General features: G+C 36.2%; 2 protein-coding genes across 13 annotated transcripts in view; one reads left to right on the forward strand and one right to left on the reverse strand.

Moving 5' to 3' along the window:
* The window catches only part of DZIP3 (DAZ interacting zinc finger protein 3), an 85,615-nt gene extending 72,973 nt beyond the window's left edge, over positions 1–12,642 (reverse strand). For 2 of the 12 annotated variants that reach the window (XM_077884390.1, XM_077884385.1), the window contains exons 1-3: positions 12,272–12,642; positions 12,002–12,156; positions 158–253 (exon numbers count right to left, since the gene is read on the reverse strand). In XM_077884390.1, the coding sequence (XP_077740516.1) occupies positions 158–189 (32 nt within the window). In that variant the 5' untranslated portion in view covers positions 190–253; positions 12,002–12,156; positions 12,272–12,642. Of the gene's footprint in view, positions 1–157; positions 254–4,271; positions 4,333–11,766; positions 11,961–12,001; positions 12,157–12,271 lie in introns of those variants that run through there. The other 10 variants (XM_077884388.1, XM_077884392.1, XM_077884395.1 and 7 more) reach the window with 8 other exon arrangements.
* CIP2A (cellular inhibitor of PP2A) overlaps positions 12,526–24,972 on the forward strand; it is a 37,117-nt gene continuing 24,670 nt past the window's right edge. The window contains exons 1-7 of the mRNA XM_077884396.1: positions 12,526–12,877; positions 18,965–19,112; positions 21,264–21,376; positions 22,227–22,321; positions 22,807–22,903; positions 23,767–23,889; positions 24,039–24,184. Of these exons, the coding sequence (XP_077740522.1) occupies positions 12,776–12,877; positions 18,965–19,112; positions 21,264–21,376; positions 22,227–22,321; positions 22,807–22,903; positions 23,767–23,889; positions 24,039–24,184 (824 nt within the window). The 5' untranslated portion in view covers positions 12,526–12,775. The remainder of the gene's footprint in view (positions 12,878–18,964; positions 19,113–21,263; positions 21,377–22,226; positions 22,322–22,806; positions 22,904–23,766; positions 23,890–24,038; positions 24,185–24,972) is intronic.

The raw sequence follows: 24,972 nt of genomic DNA on the forward strand, positions 1-24,972 counted from the left end.
GATCTAACCCCAGTCTACAACTCCCACTAATAGAAGTCGCTAAATTATCTCTAAGCATAAGGGTATCTCAATCACACTAGCTTTCCCAGAGGACATTTGTCCTTTCCATAGGCAGAATGCAACAAATGTGGTTGGTTTTTGTCAATCTATCCCTTACCTCATAAAAAATTCTTCTGGTAGAGAATCCATGCTGCACAATATTGTTTTGCAAAAGTCTTATCCCAATGCTTGCAGACTTTACGGATGTTTAAAGCTGTAAGAAAAGTAATATATTTTTAGTGGGAAGGTAGAAGGATTACATTCTTTTTCCCCCACTATAAAAAAAAAATACCGGATCATTGAAGAAAATTTTGAGATAGTTATAAAAAAATGAAAATTAGTTTTACCATCTAAAGATAAGTCATTGCCTATACTTTAATACACTCTACTTCATCCAAGCAAGATATATTTTACCTTTTGCAAAATAGGATTTGTAATCATACTGGATAAACAATGTTCTACACTACAGTTTTCACCACTGAACACTATATCAAATGCATTCCTCATGTTACCTTATATTCCTACTATGTATTCTCATTGGCTACACAACTGCGTGACTGGGGTTTCCTAGACTATTACCCTATAGTTGGCCATTTAAATTGTTTCCTATTTTTCCATTATAATTAGTTTTGTGATAAATGCCACTGTCCATAAGCCTTTTTCCATATTTATGATTATTCACTTACAAGAAATTCTCAGAAGTAGAATTTCTCAAAAGACACAAATATTTTAAGTCTCTTGGTGCATACTGCTTAAACGGCTTCCCAAAAGGTTCCTACTCATTTACTTTCCACAGAGTAAGTTCCTGTTTAACACAATCTTCAATAACACTAATTGTTGTTTTTAGTCTAAAAGTAACATTTAGCCACTTTCCCCCAATAGATATGATTCTAGATCTTCATAAAATAGGAAAGAGGGGATGTACACTCTCTAGTTCAAATATCAATGAATGTTGTGCTTATTTCCTCAAAGGAAAAAAAAAACTGCACAACACAAATGAAAACAAAAAGAGAGCACCTACTAGTATATCTATTTATATAGCTCAACTATCCCAAGAACAACTCTTCTAAAATTAGTCACATTAACACCCTGATGTTTATAGCTGCATAATATACAATAGCCAAATAATGGAAGAAGCCCAAGCGTCCATTGATAGATGAATGGATTAAAAAGATGTGGGGGGTATTTATGTGTGTGTGTATACGTATATATGTGTGTGTATATATATATATATATGGAATGAAATACTACTTAGCCATTCAAGAGAATGGAATGTTGCCATATGCAATGACATGGATGGAGCTAGAGAGTATAATGCTAGGACAAATAAGTCAGAGAAAACCAAATACCATATGATTTCACTCATATGTAGAATTTAAGAAACAAAGCAAAGGAGTGAAGAAAAAAAGAGAGACAAACCAAGGAACAGGCTCTTAATTATAGAAAACAAACTGATGGTTACCAGAAGGAAGGTGGGGTGGAAGGATGGGTTAAATAAGTGATGGAGATTGAGAAGTATACTTGTGGTTATGAGCACCAGGTGATGTATGGAATCATGAATCATTATATTGTACACCTGAAACCAATATAACACTGTATGTCAACTGGAATTAAAATTAACAATAAAGAAACATATCTAAATGAAAGAGGTTACTTGAAAAAAGGTATTACACAGTGTAGTTTTAATGAGTCAAGCATATGGCTTCTCGCATATGCTTCTACACCTAACTTTATATATCCTTGTATCTCAATGAAGGAGGTTTTTTTTGGAAATAAGGTTATACAGTATAGTTTCAATAAGTTCAACGCAGGACTATTTCCATATGCTTCTACGCATATGTTTACAAACATATATCTTAATGAAGGATGTTACCTTAAAAAAGGTATATACACAGTGTAGTTTCAATGAGTTAAGGATATGACTTCTCATTTACTTCTACACATAAGTTTACAAATATTTGTATCTCAAAACTATAAAATTAGTCACATTTGTTCTGTATTTTTTGAGAATTCAAGCCTCCAGACTTGATGGATGATTTCTCTGCTAGGCCGATTTCCCTTTCTAATCCCTGTATGAAAGTCCAGGAAGTATTAGTGTAAATGTGTAAAACTATTGTTCAGTGCTTTGAGACAAAGAAAGACATGAGAAAAAAGAAAGTAATAGCAATAACACAAAACAGACCTAGAGTGCCTTGCTGCAAAGTCCAAGACTAGATAAAATTTCTCATTTCTTGAGTATGAAACACGTATTTATCCCAGTAACTAAGAAACCACTTTCTCTGATAGCATTTGTAATATATAGCTGGAAGTTAGACTGGTAGAGCTTTTGGAGGCCCATCATTAAAATGTAACTCAATAAGATCATTTCCAAGTTACTCATTAAGATTTCAGATTGTATTTACTCAAAGAAATGCTATTTTACATGATATGGACTCTCCCTAACACCCGAAAAAGGCAACTGAACACATAGAAAAGAAGTAACAGCAGGACCTGAACCCTCTTAAGACTTGAGGTCTGAGTCATTTGTGAGCTTAAGAGGGAAGGGGCAACTCAACACCCCGCTAAAAAGAAGTCCAAAACTAGTACTCCTAATTATGATACTGTCTTAACATATATTCTATATTTGATTCACACCAGCTTTAAATTACATATATAAGTCTTGAGAGATAAAAGGTAATTCTTCAACAATTGAATGGACACTTAATTAAAACACAAACATTTACACACACACAGACGTCTATCTAAATTTCTTCACTTACTAACACATGTTGGTGAGGATGTGGAGAAAAAGAAACCTTCACACACTGTTGGTAGGAATGGAAATTGGTACAGCTACTGTGGAAAACAGTATGGAGGTTCCTCAAAAAATTAAAAACAGAAATACTGCATGACCCAATAATTCTATTAAGTATTTACCCAAAAAAATGAAAATACTAATTTGAAAAGATATAAGCATCTCTGTTTACTGCAGCATTATTTACAATAGCCAAGATATGGAAGCAACCCAAGTGTCTGTCAAGAGTTGAATGGATAAAGATGATGTGGTATGTATACATACACAATGCAATAAAATATTACTCAGCAATAAAAAAGGATGAGATCCTACCATTTGTAACATATGGAATTAGAGGATATTATGCTAAATGAAATGTCAGAATAAGATAAATACCTAAAATAAAACAAATGAATAAACAAACATAAAGCAGAATCAGACCTATAAATACAGAGAACTGATGGTTGCCAGAGGGAAGGGGGTTGGGGCATGGGCAGAATGGGTGAGGAGGAGTAGGAGATACAGATAGGCTTCCAGTTATGGAACGGTAAATCACAGGAATAAAAGGTGTAACATAGGAATATAGTCAATGATACAATAATAATGTATGGTGACAGATGGTATCCACACTTGTGGGGAGCATAGCATAACCTACAGAGATGCTGAATTACTATCTGTACACCTGAGACTAATGTAACATTGCATGCCACTTATACTTAAATGAAAAGTTAAAAAAATAAACTTCCTCATTTAAAAAGAGAGCTTTCTAATACCTCTTAGTTTCTTGCCCATCTGTAACAAAATATATCTTGCTGCCAGTATAACTCACCTATGCAGAACCCAGTTTTCCTAAGTAAATTATTTTATGGTTTTACTCTTATTTTTTAAAAACTCAATAAACAGAATCATGCACCTATTTAAATTTGCATTCTCTGTTCAATACCAGTAAAAAATACAGCCTAACACTAATAATAAAGCAGAGATACATTATTCTTTCAAACTAAATCAGATCTACTTCATCTCAGTAAAGCTGTACAGAAAAGGACATAGCTTTGAGAATTCTAGGACTGTGATCTGTTTTTCTTTTATGGTTTCTATAACCTCCAGGCTATTTTAACAAAAAGTAAGTTAGGCATTACGTCACAGATAGAGTATACAAACACACGCTTTTTCTAGACAAAGCAATCCCCTCATTTCCAGAATTTAAAAACCCAGACACAGATATCTCCCCCTCTGATAAACTCTCCATCAGCTAGCTGTTTGTACAGATCACAGCAAGGCTGAAAAAGGAGGAAGATTCTCTGGCAACAAGGTAGAGAAGATGGAAGGCCTCTGCTAAGCTATTCAGTGTTCAGCTTGAAAAAGAAAAGAGCATAATATTAATAAATCAGAAGATATTTGGATCCTGAATTAAGAGTTAAAATAAGCTAATGACTTTCAGTCTGCTTAAAAATACAACCTGAGCTGAATCTCTGTGATGAAAGGTTTTCCAGAAGAGTATCATCACCCCATCATCTCCTAGGAGCTAAGCAGATCATGTGTGGCACACCCCACTGCTACAGTAGCAGCAGCAGCAGGCAGCACTTTACAGCCTCTGTGGGGAAGGAAGGCGTCAGTGCCTAGCAACGGAAAGGAAGTAGCCAGCCTGAAACGTTAACAGTGTGCTTCTAAAATAATCCAAAGGTTCTTACCATTCTAGAAGAGGCTGAAGGAAATCTTTAAAATCAGGGTTAATATGGGAGAGAGGATGAATCTGGTTTTCCTTGATATATTCATTTCAATAGGCTTTCCTGGTCAGCAGGAAACAAAAACTGACTCTGCCTTCCTGGAACTAAGGGGCTGCTCTCTCACAGGAACCTATTCAGGTGCTGGATGGTTGATCAGAGGGCAAGTTAAAGTTCAGTGTCAGTTTACAGCACACCTTTGTCCAGCAAACAAAATGATTTTATCTACAGGCTGTTTTACTGGTTGAAAAATAAGGTATTGCCATCCATATCCTGACAACAGTAAAATGCCTTTCTTGCTCCCTCTGAGCTTCCAGCTCCCACTTGTCCTCTTATCTACTGAAATTATAGCAAACATTTCTTTTATCGCAAAGGGCTTAACCCCCATTTTTTAAAGCTGCGCTTATTCACATCAAAACAGGTGCACAGCTTTTGTTTAGAATTGTTTAATTATTCATTCAAATGTTTACCTTGTAGCACTCCATCACCTCCCCAAATAGTATATAGACACAGTTTTTTAAATCCACTCAAGCACTCATCTTAAGTCACTTGACCAAATTAGAGGCTGTAATTGGCCAAAAAGTGCACATAGCAATGCATGGGTAGATGTCCCATGAATTTGCTACCCTTGTCAGTTCTGGCCCTTTCAGACCACACAATGCCAGGTGGAAAAAGGGAGTACCAAGTGTGCAAAAATAGTAAAAATAAAACTCACTTTTCTCAATGCCATTAGCTTGAAATCAAAATAATATACTTGCTATTTTTCAGGAGAGAAATTCAGTTACGAGAACTTTTTTATGCCCACTAAATCAGGGTTCCTCGATCTTAGTACTATTGACATTTTAGGCTAGACAAGTCTTTTTGTTCGGGGAAGATGTATTGTGCATTTTTAGGATGTTAAGGAGCACCCCTGGCTTCTACCTAATAGATGCCAGTAGCAACCCTAACCCCCCTCTCAGCTCCACTGTGAAAAGCAAAAGTGTCTCCAAACACTGCCAAATGTTCCCTGGGGGACAAAAACGGCCCAGTTGAGAACCACCTAGTTGATTAAAAATGAAAAGGTCAATTAAGTAAATACATAACAGATTATTCTGAGGAAGAACAGTAAGACTATCCTGGCATTATGTAACATGTACAAATACAAATCATTTGTCTAAAAGAAAGAAATGACACCAAGTATCTCATTTAGATTTCATCCATGTCAAAAGTTGAGAGATTACATTCACTGTCTACTCAGTTCTCACCATTTTGCAAAAATCATTAACACTGTCTGGCAGCTTATATCAGAAAGCAAGAACCCTGCAAAGTATACCTAGTACCCCTCCTTATAAATATGCCAAAATGGCAAAAATCCTTGTCAAATTAGTTTCTTGTCAAAAGTAGGTTTTTAATTCATTTCAGATACAGTTACATCTGTATTTACACAACAAATCTATAGAATATACATTAATTTGTTTTCATTATTTGGAATCTACCTACAATGAACATGCACAGGTTAGGATTTACCTGGAAATCCAAATATCAAAATACCTATCAGTTTCAGAAAATATCCAAATATCAAAATACCTATCAGTTTCAGTTTAGCCAAAACCACACTGTTCAGAAATGTAACTAGAAACGCTCAGAAGGAGCATATGTTACCACTGAGCAAATTTTCCAAAGTAGAATATTTTTAGCAATGTTATTACTTTTGTTAGACAATAATGAAAAAAGGAAAGGAAACAAGACAGAATGTTGAGACATGACACATGTAGAGATGAAAATCAAGCAAGGAGGAAAGAACATAGTATGCACTTGACTCTCACCCCCACCAATGACAAAGCCTACAATACCCAAATTCAAACTGACCCACCAATGTAATAACACAGACTACTCCTCATTATCTCAGAAAGAAGTATGTTTGTAAGAAGGGTTTACTGAAAAGGTAGGTCAAGCTTTCATTTATGAACAGTTTTCTATCACAAATTAATTGGGTATATTAACGTTGGTTTTATCAAAAATAAGATTAATTTTCATCAGCTCCTATGTGTCTGGCTCTGGGCTGATTTCCTATGTACACCGAAAACATATATGGCTTTCACACAACTCTGAAATAGAAACATTACTGTAATCCATTTTAAAAGTAAGAAACTTAGGGTTAGAGAGTTCATATTGCTAATAAATCTATAAAAGTAGAAATTCAGGCCCAAGTTTCACCAAGTGCAAATTCCATATTCTTTCCACTATGTCCGATTAAGTGCAATATTTAACTTTATATAAGCATGCTGTTCAATTAGAAGCTGAATTAAATAATTTGCATAAAAACAAACACTCAGAAACAAAACTATTTACATGGTCTTACTGGTTAGTAAATGATACTGCAAATATAATTAATCACAACATCTTAATATTTCATAATACACTACTTTCATTAGTTTTTGCTAAGAGAATCCATTTGTTCAACTAAACAATTCAGAAAAATGCCAGGTGCCACATGTGGCACTGAAATGAGTAATAATTAATATGTGTCTGAATGCTCTGTTAAGGTTAATGATTTCGGAAAGTTCCCAAAACAAATTTTTGTGATCATGTATCTAAAGCAATAAATCTGAGACTACACTGAAAATACATGCATAGCAGTTTATTTGTGCATTATAGGCAGGCATTACAGTCACAAAAAGAATGAGATTAAGGAAAGTAAAAAATTCCAGTATTTGTTCCCACACGGACAGTTTCACACATCCCAAGGTGTGCATATTCCACTTTGGACACCACTATCTTAGAAAATGGCTTCACATTTTAATTCAAGAAACAGGTATCTACCCCTTTCATGAACTTAACAGTATTTTCTGAAAGACCAAAAATTTAAAAATGACATACGAAAAGGACTTTGTTCAAAATAGGTCTTCCATAAATACTAGCTGTAATTAAAAATAATCACTGTACCTTAGAAATCACTTACAGCCACTTATCTGTATCTACAATATTGGATTCAGAAACAATGGATAATACTTACATTTTTAAGAAAAAGGCAACCTTCTGATACTAGGATATGAAATTAGATGTGAAAATGGAGTAAAAAAAAAATTACCCAAACTATGTACTTAGATTCTGTGAAATATTAAAAAAAAATAATAATAATCAGGGATTGTTTGAAAAGTGAAAAAGTAAAAAAAAAAAAAAAAAGAAAAGTGAAAAAGTTAATGTTACGGTTTGGCAAATCATTTAGAGATTAGCTGAGTTTTAATATCTGATTGGGAAAAGAAACAGGAAAAATAATTGAAAAGAGAATAATTTTGGCTTATTTAATAGGTTTTTTGCCTTTGTGTTGAAGGTAACATTTCTGAAAAATGAGGGTTGAAATTCTACAGATGTTTTCTGGCTCTGCATAAAGAGCAAAATCAATTTGATATTAATATTTGAATTGTTTTAGCCATAATAAAGACAAGGTATCTAAATAACCTCATGCCTAGACCTCTGCCAATTTTCTACCACTAGATTTCTTTGCTTTGAATCTTGGGAACCTGGGCCAATGGAACTTCCATTCCACCTGCTGTTTATTACAACAATCTCCTAGTTTACATCTGGCCTCATATCCCCACTGAATAGAAGCCCACCCCCAATGTTAGGATTCTTTTTTAAGCCCTCTGTTATATCCCCAGTGCCTACACCAGCACCTGACACTCTTTAAGCACTCAATACTGATTTAAAGGATAAAGCTACCCATCCTATAAATTTGGGCAAATATATATGCAAATATAAAGGACAGCAATAAAAATTTATGGAGAAAGGGATTTTAGGCCAGACCTTGAAGATATTGATATTTTTTGCCCTAAAATCTAGCATGTGTTCCTAAAGCTAATCTATTTCTCTCAACAGCACTTATTCCGGTTTGTCCAACAGAATCTACGCTCTTTGAGTATGAAGGAATATTAATATTTTTTAAAAAACTCTACCTGATTGCTTAAGCTAATTTAACTGTGTGTTTTATTTTTTTTTAAGTGAAATACAGATGCTCACCTAAGCTACAGTCTTAAAATCTGTGGGCATAAAATACTCTTTATAAAAATATATATAGTATGCAAATATGTTAAGCCTGAAATTTTAAAAACTATAAAAATAATGAAGGAAAAAATTGTTTATGGATGGAATTAATAAACATAAAAGTAAAATCATTCTGAAAAAAAGAAAAACAAAAATAAAATCAAAGTTGGGTCTTGAAAAGCAGAATAGACAAACTCCTAGAAAGCCCATGTAAGAAAAAATATAGATAGCATTACAATGAAAAAGGAAATTTAAAATAAAGAGATTAAGAGAATTACTAGAATACTGATCAACTTTATAAAAAGAAACCTGTAAATCTAAAGAAATAGTTGCTATGTTAAAAAAATTTCTATTTCCAAACTTAATAAAAGGTAGAGAAAAGTTATCAGATCTATAACCATATTACAAATCCAAATATTTTCTAAAGATCTACCACTAAATAAGGTTATTAGGCTTAATTTTATGGGCCAGTTGTATACAATCTACAAGGATCAGAGGATTCCAATGTAATTCTCATTCTATAGTACAGAAAACAAAAACTTGATTCCTATTTCAAAAGTGACATATAACCTCAATTCCAAAAGAGAGAATTAAAAACAGGAAAACATTTCAAATATGAAATCCTAAATAAAATATTTGCAGTATAGCAAACACAATATTTGTTACTATTACCTATATGACCTTGGGCAAAGTATTTCACCTCTCCTTAGTTTTTTCACCTGTAAAATGGAGATCATGACAGTACCCAATGCATGAGGTTGTTATGAAGATTAATTAGTAAGCATCAAATTCTTAGAATAGTGTTTGGCATATAACAAATACTCAATAAGTGTTAGCTACTATTATCCCAAGAACCAAAAAGCAACAGAATACGTTGCATTATCATGTTAAAGTGGAAAATGAAATCTATAAACAAATATTTGATAATTTTTTTAAAGTAGACATTTTGGAAAATCTTTAAATAAAACAGGTATAAAGGGCAATCCCCTAAACATTTGAAAGGCTATTTATTACAAGCCAATAGCACAAATTATAGTAAGTGTTAAAATACTGGTCATCCTCATTCAATTAAGTAAGAAGACAAAGATGTTCATTATCATCATGATTATTCCATTTTTTTTGGAATACATTAATGAAACAAATACTGGAAAAGATGAAATTATTATTTGCAGATGATATAAAGCTAGAAAGTCTAATAAACAAAACTCTTAAGAAATTTTAGTCAGAATCTAGATAAAAGATGTATCAAAAATCAGCATCTTTTTACAGTAGCAATAGCAAATTGAAATTCTAAAGGAGAAAAAGAGAACTCACATTAACAAAAATTACATAATGCCCTGAAACTTAAGACTATATGACAAATTTTATAAAATTCCACTGAACGTAAAATACATTATTAACTACCACAGCAACATCTGTATCTTCTCAATCATTCACACCAGAAATGTGAAATCCCTCTCTTCACATCTGAAATGAGTCACTAAGTCCTGCCTATTTCACCTCATCTGTATTTCTCAAATTTGTCATCACCTCTTTGTTATTTCCACTTCAATTATCCTGATAATCCTTTGGAAAGACTGCAGCAAATTAAACATCCTCCTTACTTCTATCCTTATCTATCTCAAAATCATAGCTCACCCACCTGCAAGAGTAATCAACCTAAAGCACAACCCTAAAGAGATCAAGGCCCCATTTTTAAGCCAGCAATCACTGAATTCACGATCAAGAATAATAAGGTCTTTAGTCATCTGGACCCAGCTTCATCTCCTCCTCCTTCTCATTTTGTGGGCCTAAAATAAGGCTCTGTGTTTCTCATATTAGGATATATGAGTATCTCTGCCTCAATACTTTATTGCTTCTCACAGCTACCATCGTGGTACATCCTTCTAAACTTCCATCGTCAATTTTTGAAGATTTTTGAGAATGACACTATTTTATATTAAAGATGAATATCTTACAGAAGAGAATGAAAATTTTCTATCACTGCCTCAGTTAAAGTGCCAGGTTTTAAAGAAAGAAGGCATTTATGACTGGCAGCTTTGGCATCTTCCCTTGGCTCAGAATTAAGTATGAAGATGACGCACTTGTTATTATTACTGAGAAGTCTAACATTAACCTGTTATCACTGCATTTGCCAATGAACCAGGAGGTAACTAACACCTGCTGGGAACAGAATTATGCCAGTCAACCGCTCTAAATTTTTTAAGTTGATTAACTCATTCCGTAATGGTTTGCACCAATTGACACGACCTCACTTTCCCTGCTACGCTCACCCTTGCTCTCTACTCCATTCAGTGCAGCATCCATCCTTGCCATCCGTGACACACTTCCTTCTAGTCCCACCTCAGGACCCTCTCCCCGGAGAGCATGGCTCTGTCCTTCAACTCCTTGAAGCACTTTCTCTATCCTGACCACCCAACTCCCTTCTTCATAAACACTTTTACTCTGGGAAAAGGATTTCTGCTACTTTTTCTTTCTCCATCTCACTCTCATTTTTTTTTTAACCCCTACTAGAATGTAATCTCAACATAGGACTTTTTATTCAATAAATCTTCTTTCTAGTGCCTAGACAAGTACCTCGTACACTGCAGGCTCTCGATCATCAATCATTCATTACCGACCTTATCCTATTAAACAGGTACTACTGCCAGCTGGGATTTTACCTAAGAAAGAAACTGAAGCAGTGAAGAGTCTGCCTTATGGTCACATTGTAAAAGGTGGAACTAGAGTTTGTCAGCACACAGCCTGGCATCGCTCTTTGACATAACCTCAGGAGCCTCCGGAACTCAGGTGGATTCCCTATGGAGTCCCTATTTAGTACATTCCTCTAATTAGACAGTTGCTTCCCAGGAGGGGGATACTTCATCTTTGTTTTCTCGCCACTTCTAACCCTCAATCATACATCACCAATTGTTTACAGAATGAATGAACCCATAGATACATGAATCACCCAATTATTTTTACATTATTATTTTAAGACCTTCACATTTAAAAATGTTTTGATATAAAAAGGACCGCTTTAAAAAAAAAAAAAACAGTGATGCTAAATGTTTTAATGTATGAAGTACTGCCTTTAAAGAGTGATGTAGAAAATATTTCCTTTGACTTGACAAAGACTAATGACGAATGATTTAGTTAAAAAGGACATGTAAAAATTAAAAAGAAAAAAAAAAGCCAAATAAACTAATAAATAAAAAGGACATGTACTCTTAGCAATTTCTCCAGACTGGTTTTTAAGGCTCGATTCAACGTCAGCAGACATCAGGCAGAGAGAACGCTCCAGAAGCAGCTACTTCGTTCACCGTCTACACACATGCACAAGAATTCTCTCGTATCACAGCGCCGCAAACCGAAGTGCCCTGTTCACAGGCACCGAGATTCGGAAAACAATTGATCACGCCGGATTAAAAAAAAATAGTAATAATAAGATACCTCCACTTACAAAAAAAAAAAAAAAAATACTGACGCTCGTGGGAACACCCTCGGCAGCAACGCCTGGCCCAGCAGTCACCCGGGGCTGGCTGTCTGGGAGAAGCCGGACGACTACCTCAAGGGCAGGACGGCCCCGCCACAGAATCCCACGGCCACAGGCTTGCTCTGAAAAACAAACATTCCTGAGGAGACGGGGCGGACGTGGGGGAGAGTTTAACCACAGGCCCCTCCCAGGCCGCCTCACAGTACGGAGCCCCGTATTCTCCTCAGAACTCCTCACCGTGTCTAGACTAGGGAAAAGCGACCATTTCTCAGGTAGACGCTGACGCACAAATGAAAAAGCCGGTCACCCCGCGGCAAGGCCGAAGGAGCAAACGAACCAACACCGAGAGCTCGGCGCAACCGGGACCCCGCCGGCGCCCAACCGCCCCTTCGCAAGTTTGAGCCGCAGTCACGTTTCTCGCGAGATTGATCGCCTCCACGCGATCTCGAAGCTGAAACCTCGCGGCTTTTCGGCTCCAGCGAGGGCCGGGTGGGGAGCGGGAAGGGGGTTCTGGAAGGACAGCGCTCAGCCCCCTCGGGGGACCCGCACGCCTCCTCGACCCGCCTCCCCGCTCCCCCCCGCCTTTCTTCACTGAGAGCGGTTCCCCCAGGGTGCCCAGGGACTTCCGGAGCGCTACCGGAACCGGAAACCTCGGGAGTGAGGGGGTGGAGCTGGAAAAAATCAAAAAAAAGAAGCGCGGCGAGAGCTGGCGGCCGGAGCGGGCGGGCGGCGGCAGCGCCCATGGACTCCACCGCCTGCCTGAAGTCTCTGCTGCTGACCATCAGCCAGTACAAAGCGGTTAAGTCGGAGGCGAATGCCACGCAGCTTTTGCGGCACTTGGAGGTGAGGGGCGACCCCGGGAGGGAGGCGAGTGTCGGCCGTGAATGCCCAGCCACCTGCCTACCCTGCCGCGGGCGCTGGGAGGACGGGAGGGGCGGCTACTCGGGGTCCGAGGAGGGACGGGGGCGGGGGGTTGGGGAATCTAAATTCGGCTGTTTGGGTTTGGTTGTGGAGAGAGCTCGGAGCCGCACGTCTTTCTTCATTTCTTTCTCTTTTTTTTCTTTTTTTCTTTTTTATTTATGATAGAGAGAGAGAGAGAGAGAGGCAGGCAGAGACACAGGCAGAGGGAGAAGCAGGCTCCATGCAGGGAGCCCGACGTGGGACTCGATTCCGCGACTCCAGGATCACGCCCTGGGCTGAAGGCGGCGCTAAACCGCTGAGCCACCAGGGCTGCCCCTCCTGTTTTTTATGTGTGTTTTAAACCAAAATCTATTGCTCAGAATTTTTCAGACCTATATTGCTAAATTGCTTTATTTTTTTTTAAGTTTTTATTCATTTATTCATGAGAGACACAGAGAGGCAGAGGGAGAAGCAGGCTCCATGCAGGAGCCCGACGCGGGGCTCGATCCCCGGTCTCCAGGATCACGCCCTGGGCTGCAGGCGGCGCTAAACCGCCGAGCCACCTGGGCTGCCCCTCTGGTGTGTTTTGTTTTGTTTTGTTTTGTTTTGAACCAAAATCTGTTGCTCAAAATTTTTCAAACCTATATTGCTAAATTGCTTTCATTTTTTTCCTATTAGTTCCCACTGATTTGTATCTAGATCACTTATCCACAGCTTTCTGTGTTCCGATTTGATTTTAGGCTTTTAACCTATCATTTATTGCATATTCGTGCAATTCCAACCACCGTTGACCTGAGTTTAGTAAACAGGTAAGCTCAATCAAAGCTTATTTTAGGGGATCCCTGGGTGGCTCAGCGGTTTAGCGCCTGCCTTTGGCCCAGGGCGTTGATCCTGGAGACCCGGGATGGAGTTCCGCATCAGGCTCCCTGCATGGAGCCAGCTTCTTCCTCTGCCTGTGTCTCTGCTTCTCTCACTCTCTCTGTGTCTCTCATGAATGAATGAATGAATGAATGAATGAATAAATAAAATCTTAAAAAAAAATCTTATTTTAGTTCTCTCTGTTACAGCATCTGTTAACATAAAATTGGACATAACTTTAAGATCTATTTGTTATAGTAACTCTGTGATATAAAGGCTAAGTTACCAAAGATTGGCAAGATACGTACTACAGAGAGAAGACAGTCATGAATCCTATGGCAACATCAATCTTTGGTGATACTGGGATGCATTAAATATGCCTCTGTTTTCTCCAGCCTCACTGATGCTCCTTCTTTGGACTTCAGGTGCCCACTCTCCCTAAGTACATTTTCTTTTTTCATTCATCACCTCAACAATTCCCTGCAAACCTAATAATTAAGGTATTAACTGTTAAATGCTAAGGCTTTGCCTTTCAAGCAGAATAGACCAAGGTGCCAGTGAGCTCCAGACGCCACTTGGTTATAAGCAGTTTTATGGAAGAAGCAGGAGTACAGCATTTTAAATACTAATCTGAAACATCTCTGAGAAAAAAACAGGTATGCCTTGAATATGAGAGCCATGTTACAGTGAATGGAAGGAAACTCAAAGAAATTTGAGGCTTAAAGACTGACTCCTTGATACTGCATTTGCAAGCTTTGAAGGGGTTTGCTGAAAACTACTTCTGCCATTTAGAACGTACGTGCAAGTGCATAATGTGCATTAATCTTAAGTGAAGACTGAGTTTTTAACATACGTGAATAGTCAAGTAGCTACCACTTGTTTCATGATACAGAACGTTTCCAGTCCCCTGTAAAGTTTTTTCCATTGTCCCTTCTCATGTGGTTCAGATAAGTTGACTCATACAATATGTACTTTTGTGTCTGGCTTCTTACATTCTATAAATCTGTGAAATTTATTTTTGTTGCACATGTGCTAGTACTTCTTCTTTTTTATTGCTGCAGAGAATTTCACTGTATAAATGTACCACAGCTTATGTACATTCTTCTGTTGGTGGGCAGTTGGGTTACTAGGTCTAGGTGGAGTTTTGAATAAATCTGTTATAAACATTTTTATTCTATTTTTGAATATATGCACTCATTTATATACCTACAAGGGGCATTATTAGGTCTCATGGTAGGTATATGTTAAGTTTCAGTTGAAATTACCAAGCAGTTTTCCACAGTTTTACACCATTTTTAGCTTCGTATCGGCAATACATGAAATTTGCTGTCACTCATCCATGTAGATTGCCAGTGTTTTCAGATTTTTAAATTTTAACTGTTTTGGTGGGTGATGTTAATGATGAATATCTTTTTTTAAAATTTTTATTTATTCATGAGAGAGACAGAGAGGCAGAGACACAGGCAGAGGGAGAAGCAGGCTCCCTGTGGGGAGCCCGATGCAGGACTTAATCCCAGGACCCTGAGATCATGACTTGAGTCAAAGACAGACACTTAACCACTCAGCCACCCAGGTGCCCCAGTGATGAATATCTTTGTGCATACTTCATGAGAGCAGCATCTCTGAGGATACAAAGAAATGGTTATTTGAAAGGAGATCATTCATTCTGCTATTCTGCATTTCTGGAGTATTTTTTCTTTAAAGCCCCATGCAGGACCTGAGCTTTGAATTTTTTTAGGATTAACAGAGCTGAGGTGATCTCATTCTTAATGGTTTTTTATAGCACTAATGTTATGTAATGATCATGAGCATGGATTCAGGAAGTGAAATTCTGTGATGCTGCTGTCTTGGTGTATACCTCAGTTTACTCATCTGCAAGACAGCACCTAGCTTATAGTTATCACAAAGATGAAGAGAATTAACATACATCTATAGAACAATGCTTAGGCCAAAGTAAGTGCTAAAATATGTTATTCCTAAAATAAATTTCTATTTGCATGAAAGCATCCAAGAAGCAATTTTTACATTTTAACAGGTAATAAATGCAGGTCTCATCCCGAGGGAAATTGTATTTAAAGCAGAAAATGTCTTAATCTTCAAAGGTATAGCTTCATAAATAGGCATAAAGGCAATCAGAACATTCCTTACCCCCTAAATATCTACTATCAGTATGTAATTTTGCCATTGGACCTGTTTTTTCTGTCTTTTTAGACTTTAATGTTAAAACACATGCTCCTTGGGAACAGATATTCTGAAGTTTTTGTTTTTTAAGATTTATTTATTTTAGAGAAAGAAAGTGACTATGAGCAGGAGGGGCAGAGGGAGAGGGAGAAAGAATCTCAAGCAGAATTCACACTGATCCCACAATCCTGAGATCATGACCTGAGCCAAACCCAAGAGTCGAATTTTTAACCAACTGCACCACCCAAGCACCCCAGGTCTATTCTGAAGCGTTCTTATCAGCAAAGCTTTAAAAGAAAAACTGACATCTGAGTGAGGACATAAAAAAGAGATAGAAAAGATTAGAGGGATACTAAACAGCCTGCTTAGACCTTTATCTTTTTAAAAACGAAAGTGTTTAGAACAGATTTTATCCAGTTCTAAAGTAACTACTTGTTTTTCCATCCTTCTAGAAAAGATATATATCTATATAGAATAGTTAGGCTTTGAATAACATTCAGAAAGCTTTTTGAAAATACCTGGCTGTTGAGGCGCCTGGGTGGCTGTCCGTTAAGTGTCCGACTCCATTTATCACTTTCAATTATCAGTGGAAATCTTAACATAGAAATTATTTTCATACTAAATTTGATTACCCTGTGCTCAAAAAATGGAGGGAATGGGAAGCTACACCACTATAAAGCAGTGCTGTGAAACAGACTTCCAGGAAAGTGATTTTTTTACGATTCTCTTTTTAAGTAATCTCGACACCAAACATTAGGCTTGAACTCACAACCCTGAGATCAAGAGTTGAGTGCTCTACTGAGCCAGGGGCCCCTGGGGAAGTGATTTTTAACAAGATACTCTTTAATAACTGAGTAACTAAACATGCTAAACTAGGTTGCAAGGTTTACCTCCTTTATCTTGAATTACACTCTATAGGAATTCTATAGGATAACTACTAGTAAAATTAGACAAGATGGATTAATTTTGGGTAAAGCTTTTTATATACCATTTATGAAAGCAAGCAAAGATCCCTTGACTCAGAGTACCTGTTTTCTGGTGTGGGTAATTGTATTTGCTCTTTAAATTTTATTAATTTTGTTTTAATTTTGTAAAGATTTTATTTATTTATTTGAGAGAGAGAAGGAGAATGCAGATGCAGAAAGAGAGAGAAAAGTAGAGAGCCTGATGTGGGAGCTCAATCCCAGAACCCTGAGATCATGAATTGAGCCGAAGTCACTTAACCAACTGAGCCATCCTGGCGCCCCTATTGTCTTCAGTTTTATTTATCTAAGTAATCTCTACACTCAACTGTGGGGCTCAAACACACGACTCCAAGATTAAGAGTCCCATGCTCTTCCAACTAAGCCCGCGAAACCACCCCTGCACTTTTTAAAAATTTTTTACTTAAACTCAATTGCCAACATATAGTATAACACCCAGTGCTCATCCCATTGGCTCTTTAAATGTTAAAGAAAAGTTTACTTTGGGACTTACATATATGCTTAACCCTTTTTTTTGCTTTGACTTTTGGCCCATGGATCTGACTCTAGCCAGGTTGATCTCCTTGTCATTCTCATAAGATGGACAGTGTTAGTGGGAGGACCTGGGAGAGGACAAATGTGCCTTATCTTTCCTGGAGATGAAGCAACAGTGTCCTAGTGTGAAGGTCATGCTATTCTCCCAAGTTCACAGGGCTTGCCATGGAAGAGGTGTTGGCTAGCAGCTAGCTGTAAAGGACATTGTTACCATCACAGGGCTGCAGGGGTGTCTGCTGTTGCTGGAGTTGTATTGAGGGCGTGCTATAGAAGGTACAAGTGGAAAGGAATATTAGAGATGCTTTCTTAAGCCAGTAATTTCTCCAGTGCAGTGATTATCTGTGGAAATTCAGGTTTCATTATGCACGTGTGGTATTTGGTAAACAAATTTATATTTATCAATGATTATTTCTCTCCCTTAAGAATTGTTTTCATCCTGGAATGCCTGGGTGGCTCAGTGGGATCCGGCTCAGGGTGTGATCCCGGGATCCAGTATCGAATCCCACTTTGGGCTCCTTGTGAGGAGTCTGCTTCTCCCTCAGCCTGTGTCTCTGCCTCTCTCTCTCTCTCTCTCTCTCTGTGTGTGTGTCTCTCATGAATAAATAAATAAAATCTTTCAGCGCAGGTCATGATCTCAGGGTCCTGGGATTGAACCCCCGTTGGCACTCAGTGGGGAGTCTCCTTTTCTCCCTCTTCCTCTGCCCCTCCCTCTTCTTGGCCTCTGTCTTTATCTCTAAATAATAAATCTTTAAAGAAATGAAAATTAAAATACCTGGCTGTCTAACAACTGTTTTGGCCTTTAATCTCAGCTTTATCTGTTCACATGGGAAAGGGGAGGATGGTTTATAGAGTTAAAAGAGAGGAGTAAAAACGGAATAACCAAAAATAAAATTTGTCTATGCATGACCTGGCTACTTAAAAAAATTTTTTTTTAATTTCCATTTTTGTAATCTCTAACTTCTGCTCAGCTTACTGACTTTGAAAGGAGTAAAAGGAATAACACATAGTTAGTCCCATAGCTCCTTTTCACTTTGCTTTGCCTCCCTCAAAATAGGTGGAATGCATGTACAGGAATTTATTTACTCAATAAATATATTGTAGTAAAGTGTTGATTTATACCCTATGCCTTCATAGGGTGTTCAATGTAGTAAGGAGGAAATAATGCTAGGTAATCAAAAGTTTGGCAGCTCATAAAATAAAAGTATAATTTATTATCAGTATAACAGGCAAACCTAACCTAGTTGGTGGAAGAGGGTTAGTGGAAAGCTTCAGGAGGAAACACATTACAACTTGGATCTGAATGATTATATTAGCTAGTGAGAGAGGAGATAGGTTGTCTTCCAGGGAAGGAACAGCATTTGACTTTTCTAAATTGGAAAAAAGCATGGCAGTGGGAACTGAGTTCTTACTTGAAATGGAGAAGAGACACAAATTGCCAATTCTTAACTAATGCATTTTAATTACAATTTTGTAGGTAATTTCTGGGCAGAAGCTCACACGATTGTTTACACCAAATCAGATATTACCAAGTGAATGCTTAAGTTGCCTTGTGGAACTACTTGAAGACCCAAGCATAAGTGCACCACTGCTCTTAAGTATCATCAGCTTGCTATCTCAACTCGGTAATGTATTTAGTTTCTCTTTTTCACTTTTTAGAAGATGTTGCATTTAATACTTTTTGAAGGGCAGATTTAGTTATAGTATCTTTTGGTAAATGATTCACATTCAAAAGATTTCTTCATCAAAAAAAAAAAGATTTCTTCATCACAGGACCTTTCAGAACTTTATGCACTGTGGATCCCTTGTAAAGAAAATATTATTGTATATATCTTTTCTTAAAATGATCAGAACAGAGAATCTGAAGCATAGCAAAGGTCTACAGAAAAAGAATGCATCTTGGGAAGTGCTGGCCTACTTTTTTTAATTAAAAAAATACATTCACATAATGCCTGTACTAAATACATCACTCAGAAAAGTCATAGCTAGTGATTAAAAAAAAAAATCAGGCAATTTTGATAGACTATACTGAACTCAGAGCTATGGGTAAAAACACATTTTTCTACTTATTTCTATCTTTAGTTTTTAAATTTTTATGTCATGGGTCCTTTATTCTTGATATATGCTTGAGAGTGGAAGGGAAATAATTCTGTGTGTGATTATAAAATTAATGCATGCCTATAAAAAAAATCCCAGTGATCCATAAATAATACCATAGACCAACATGTCCAGTGGAACTTTCTGTGATGATGGAAATGTCCTACATGTGTATTGTCCACATAGGGCTATTGAGCATTTGTAGTGTGAGTAGTAATTGAAGAACTAATTCTTTTAATATTTATTTAAATTTAAATAGTCACTGTGGTGTAGCATCTACCAACTTAGCACAGATACACAGTAAAATAGAAGGAGTCTTTACTCATCACCACCAACCCTCATTTCCTCTTCAGTAGATAATATTTCTTAATGGTTTGATAGTTGTTTTTCTAGATCTTTTTCTATGCCATAACAAATAATTTTAAAACTTACTTGATTAGGTTTTTTTTTTTAAGTTTTTATTTATTTGAGAAAGAGCATGCAGGTGCACACACAAGGGGAGGCAGGGGCAGCAGGAAAAGGAGAAGCAGACTCCCCACTGAGCAGGGATCCAGGCTTGGACTCCAAACTCCGAAGATTCCAGGCTCCAACTCTGGGCTTTCTTGATTCCAGTACCTTGAGACCATGACCTGAGCTGGAGGCAGCTGCTTAACCAACTGAGCCACCCAAGCGCCCAATTAACAAATAGTTTTGGTTGTTCTTTTAAAAAGTGGTTTGCGGGCAGCCCCGGTGACTCAGCGGTTTAGCGCCACCTTCAGCCCAGGGCATGATCCTGGAGACTTGGGATCGAGTCCCGCATCAGGTTCCCTGCATGGAGCCTGCTTCTCCCTCTGTCTGTGTCTCTGCCGCTCTCTCTCTCTGTGTCTCTCATGAATAAATAAATAAAATTAAAAACAAAAACAAAAACTCTTAAAAAATAAAAATTAAAATACAATAAAAAATGGTTTGCAGAGCATCAGATTTTTTTTCATTTAGCATATGTTAGCTATCTTTCCATATTGGTGTCTTTTTAATAGCTGCCGTGTACCATATTGCAGAATACTATAATTTATTTAACCACTTTCCTAATGGTGGGTACTTATGTATGCTCTTTTTTGAGTTTTTGCTGTCAGAATCAATACATTTTTATGTGGTTTTGCTCAAATGTTAGTGTATTTCTGTTGCATTAATTTTCAGTTTTCAGGTCATTTTTCAATTTGATAGCCATTACTAAATCACTTTCCAAAAATGTTATGCTAATTTTAACATCCTCCAACCTTTTGTATGAGAATGGCAGTCATTTTCAACATTTAAATATGTTAGAATTTTTTTTTTATTTTTTAGTTAACAACCTTTTATTCTTTAGAGCAGTTTTAAATTACAAAAGAATTGAGATAATTTTTAACCGCAAAACTTCTACAAATATGTAGGGCAAGTTTTCTTCCTTTAATTTAGTCTACATAGAAAAATCATTTGTTTATTGACAAAAAAGGAAAAGCTCATACTTCTCTCTTCCCATTCCCAGCTTATATTATTTCTGTGATTAAACTTCTGAATTGGAAGGTAATTAAAATTAAATAGCCATATTGTATTTGTATGTATGTTACATAATAAATGTAACATAAAATTTAAGATTATCTTTTATCCATGAAGACCATATATAAAAATGATGTTTGATGCCATTTTATCTTAACTTACAGCTGTAGACAATGAAACCAGAGACTGTCTTCAGAATACCTATAATCTGAATAGCGTGCTGGCAGGAGTGGTTTGTCGAAGCAGCACTTGCCATAGTGATTCAGTGTTTTTGCAGGTATACACACCTACACAGTACTCTTCACTGAATACTTGTTTTTCCTTCTTTATTTGCAGATCAGAATTGACGGTATGTATTGTAAGTGGCTAATTTACAGTATACATGCTCACATAATCCTGCATGAATAGGACAGTTCTTGCCATTAATAAATTTAAGAGCTGGTTCATTACACATGTATTACTATTTAAAAGTTTCTAGAGAAGGGAAGCTTACCACATCTAGCATTATTTTTGAATTAAAGCAAATCTACATTATAACCACTTTGATAGACTTATATAAACACAGATGTCAACATTTGGAGATGTAAGCTATTTTTATTAAAATTGCAAATTGAGTTGGCATCTAGTCGCCGTCTGTTGAGGAAACATTCTACAAAAAATTAAAGCTATAGATTTAGTCTTGTTTAACATAGACTTGAAGCTCTCATACAGATAAGTTGTTGAACCTAAAATGCCATCAGTTACAAGAACAGAAAGCATCAGCAATTAAACTGATGTGGTTTTAAAGATGACAAAATATGAAAAAATGTATCTTAGAATTCATGGAATATGTATATGTTTTAGTCTGCATATATGTTTAAGATGGTTAAGTGAACCAGGTTGATGACAAGATGCTCTGTTTGAGATAGACTGTATAGAAATGTGTGGAATCAGGAGATGAACTCTAAAATTCTTAGTAATGTCATTACTTTATGTTTAAAAAAACAGAACCATTTTAAGAAATACAGGAGTTTCTGCTCTAAACTCTGCTTCCTAAAGTTGTGAAATGCTCCAAATATGCCTAGGAGTCCATTCTTATAAACATGCGATATGTTTTTATATGTTTATAAGTATTTTCTTATTCTCAGTGCATTCAACTTCTGCAGAGATTAACATACAACGTCAAACTTTTCAATTCTGGTGCCAATATAGATGAATTAATTACCTTCCTGATAGATCATATGTGAGTATGCAACCAAACGTAACCAAGTATGCTGTTGATTTATTCTTAAACTAAAACCATGTAATAGTTCAATTTTTCTGAGGTAATATTTTCCAATTTTTTAAATTGAGACTCTAATTCTTGTTCACTCCTTTTAGATGAGTTCAGGAATCAAATGGTGTAAAGCAGCTTTAATTTTCATAACAATTTATGAAATGAATTGATTTGAACAGAAAAAACTATTGAAATTGAATATTTTATGCTTATGTTTAATGTCAATAGAATATACTGATGAGATATGTATGCTCATTCTGACAATTATTTTCATATTTCTGTGCTATATTTTAATATCATTTAGTTTCGAAATATGAAATGGTCAGTACTATTCAAAACTTGTCTGTCTTCACGTTAATCATTTTTGCATATAAAAAGTTTAAGTGTAATTTACTATAGAGTTAGAATGAACTTAATGCTTTTATCTTTTATTATCTTCCTTAAAACAACAGTCAGTCTTCTGAAGATGAGTTAACAATGCCTTGTCTAGGATTATTGGCAAATCTTTGTCGTTACAATCTTTCTGTTCAAACATACATAAAGACATTGGTAAGTTTTGCATAAAATCTTTCTTTCTTGTTTGTGGTGGGTTCTGTGCTTAAAGAAAATTGTATATGTTTTTCTTTAAAATAAGAATTTTCACGTCTCATCCAGCTGATTCATCACAGTTAAGGAACAGATTGACACATGATTAATTTGAAGTATTCTAACCTTTGCACATGTTGTATTTAAGATTATAAGTATTGATAAAAATGTTGAGTACTGAAAGTTTCCCTTCTCCGTAGCATCCCATTATTTTTTATATTGAATAACACAAGAAATATTAAATTATTTTGTGCTAATAGAAAGGATACACATCACTGGCAATCCCATTTACCTCATTTCTTAAATTTCCGCAAAATCAATGGCAACTCTACCAGAAAGATCCATGAATAAATGACTAGCAACAACTATTAGCTCTTATAGTGAGTGAAGACACACAAAGGAGGCTAACTGAACCACTGTTAGGAATGTTAAATCAAGAAAGTTCATTGATTCTTTAAGGTACTTTGTGAACAATTCCCCTGCTATTCAGTATTCAGTGTTACCTATTTAAGTTAAACAATATCTCATTTGTTCATGTGCTGGAGGTACTTTGGAGATGGAAGTTATCTTGAGCCATGAAATATTTGGGAAAGGTAAACATTTGCTCACATTCCCATATCTAAACAGCTTTCCCTTAAGATTGTACCTGTTTTTACTACTATAAAAGCAGTATGTAAAATATACCATCTTGCTCCTTGAATAATCTCTTAAATTGGTAAATAACGTATAGTAAAACTTTACCTACTCTGTGAGATACACTTTCTAAACCAAAATATAAAACTGATAGTGTTTATTCTAATGTATTTTTAAATTTTTTTCTTTTTCAGAATAATGTGAAATCTTTTTATCGAACTCTTATAAGCTTCCTGGCCCATAGTAGTTTAACTGTGGTTGTGTTTGCACTTTCAATATTATCCAGTTTGACATTAAATGAAGAGGTTGGGGAAAAGGTAAATATGTTTTTTTAAATTATCTTTGAAAATAATTCTGAAGTTTATATTCTCTGATATTTTAAAAGTCATTGAGATTTTGTTAAGCTTAGAATGGTGTCAACTTAAAAATTTTTTGTATAATATACTTCTCCTGATTTGTTTTTAAGCTGTTCCATGCTCGAAACATTCATCAAACTTTTCAGCTAATATTTAATATTCTCATAAATGGTGATGGCACACTAACTAGAAAGTATTCAGTTGATTTATTGATGGATCTCCTTAAGAATCCTAAAATTGCTGATTATCTTACCAGGTACGGCTCTTAAGACTCATCTTTTCTTTCTTTGCAATGAACCTTGAAGTATGTTTGTGATTATAAAACTGCCTTTTCAGATTTAGTAAACTCGGATTCTACTAAGGAACAAGAGACTAAATTGAAATGTTTTGATAGACTTTGTTCCTTTTTTTCCTTTTTTTTTTTTTTTTTTTTTTGCTTTGCTGGCCTAAAATGTATGAGTATAATAATAATGTGGAGGGTGTGAGGGAAGTGTTTCAGTCTTTGTCTTAGGTAAATAAAGTTGTATCACTCTCTAAAATGTACGCTTCTTAATTAATTTTTTTAGTGCCAGTTTTAAATCTTGAACATTCCAGTTTTTGGAAAATATTGTTTTTATAGGAACATTCATGTCAGTATGTTTGTCTTTTCTTATTTGCATAAAATGGATTGCATTTTCTTTGTTATGTGCCTCTGTTGTGTCATAAGATAAAATGAGAACACATGTTTATGTGCCCATTCTGTCTCATTGGCATTTCATGTGATCATTTTATCTTTTGAGAACATTTAGCAACTTTTCCATAGAGCTTGTGACCTTATTTATTTGTTTATTTTGAGAGAGAGAGAGGGAAAGGAGAGAGAGGGTACTAGCAGGCTCCACACACCCAGCATGGAGCCCAAAGGTCTCACAATCAGGAGATCAGGATCTGCCAAATTCAAGAGACAGATGCTTAACTGATAGAACCACCCTGGTACCCCTGGCCTTTTTATATCTTTAAGTTAAATTTTCCCAGTGCCTCAGCTGCTTTGTGATTACAGGTTAGGAA

This window comes from Canis aureus, chromosome 35 (assembly GCF_053574225.1).
Source record: "Canis aureus isolate CA01 chromosome 35, VMU_Caureus_v.1.0, whole genome shotgun sequence".
NCBI classification, from domain to species: domain Eukaryota; kingdom Metazoa; phylum Chordata; class Mammalia; order Carnivora; family Canidae; genus Canis; species Canis aureus.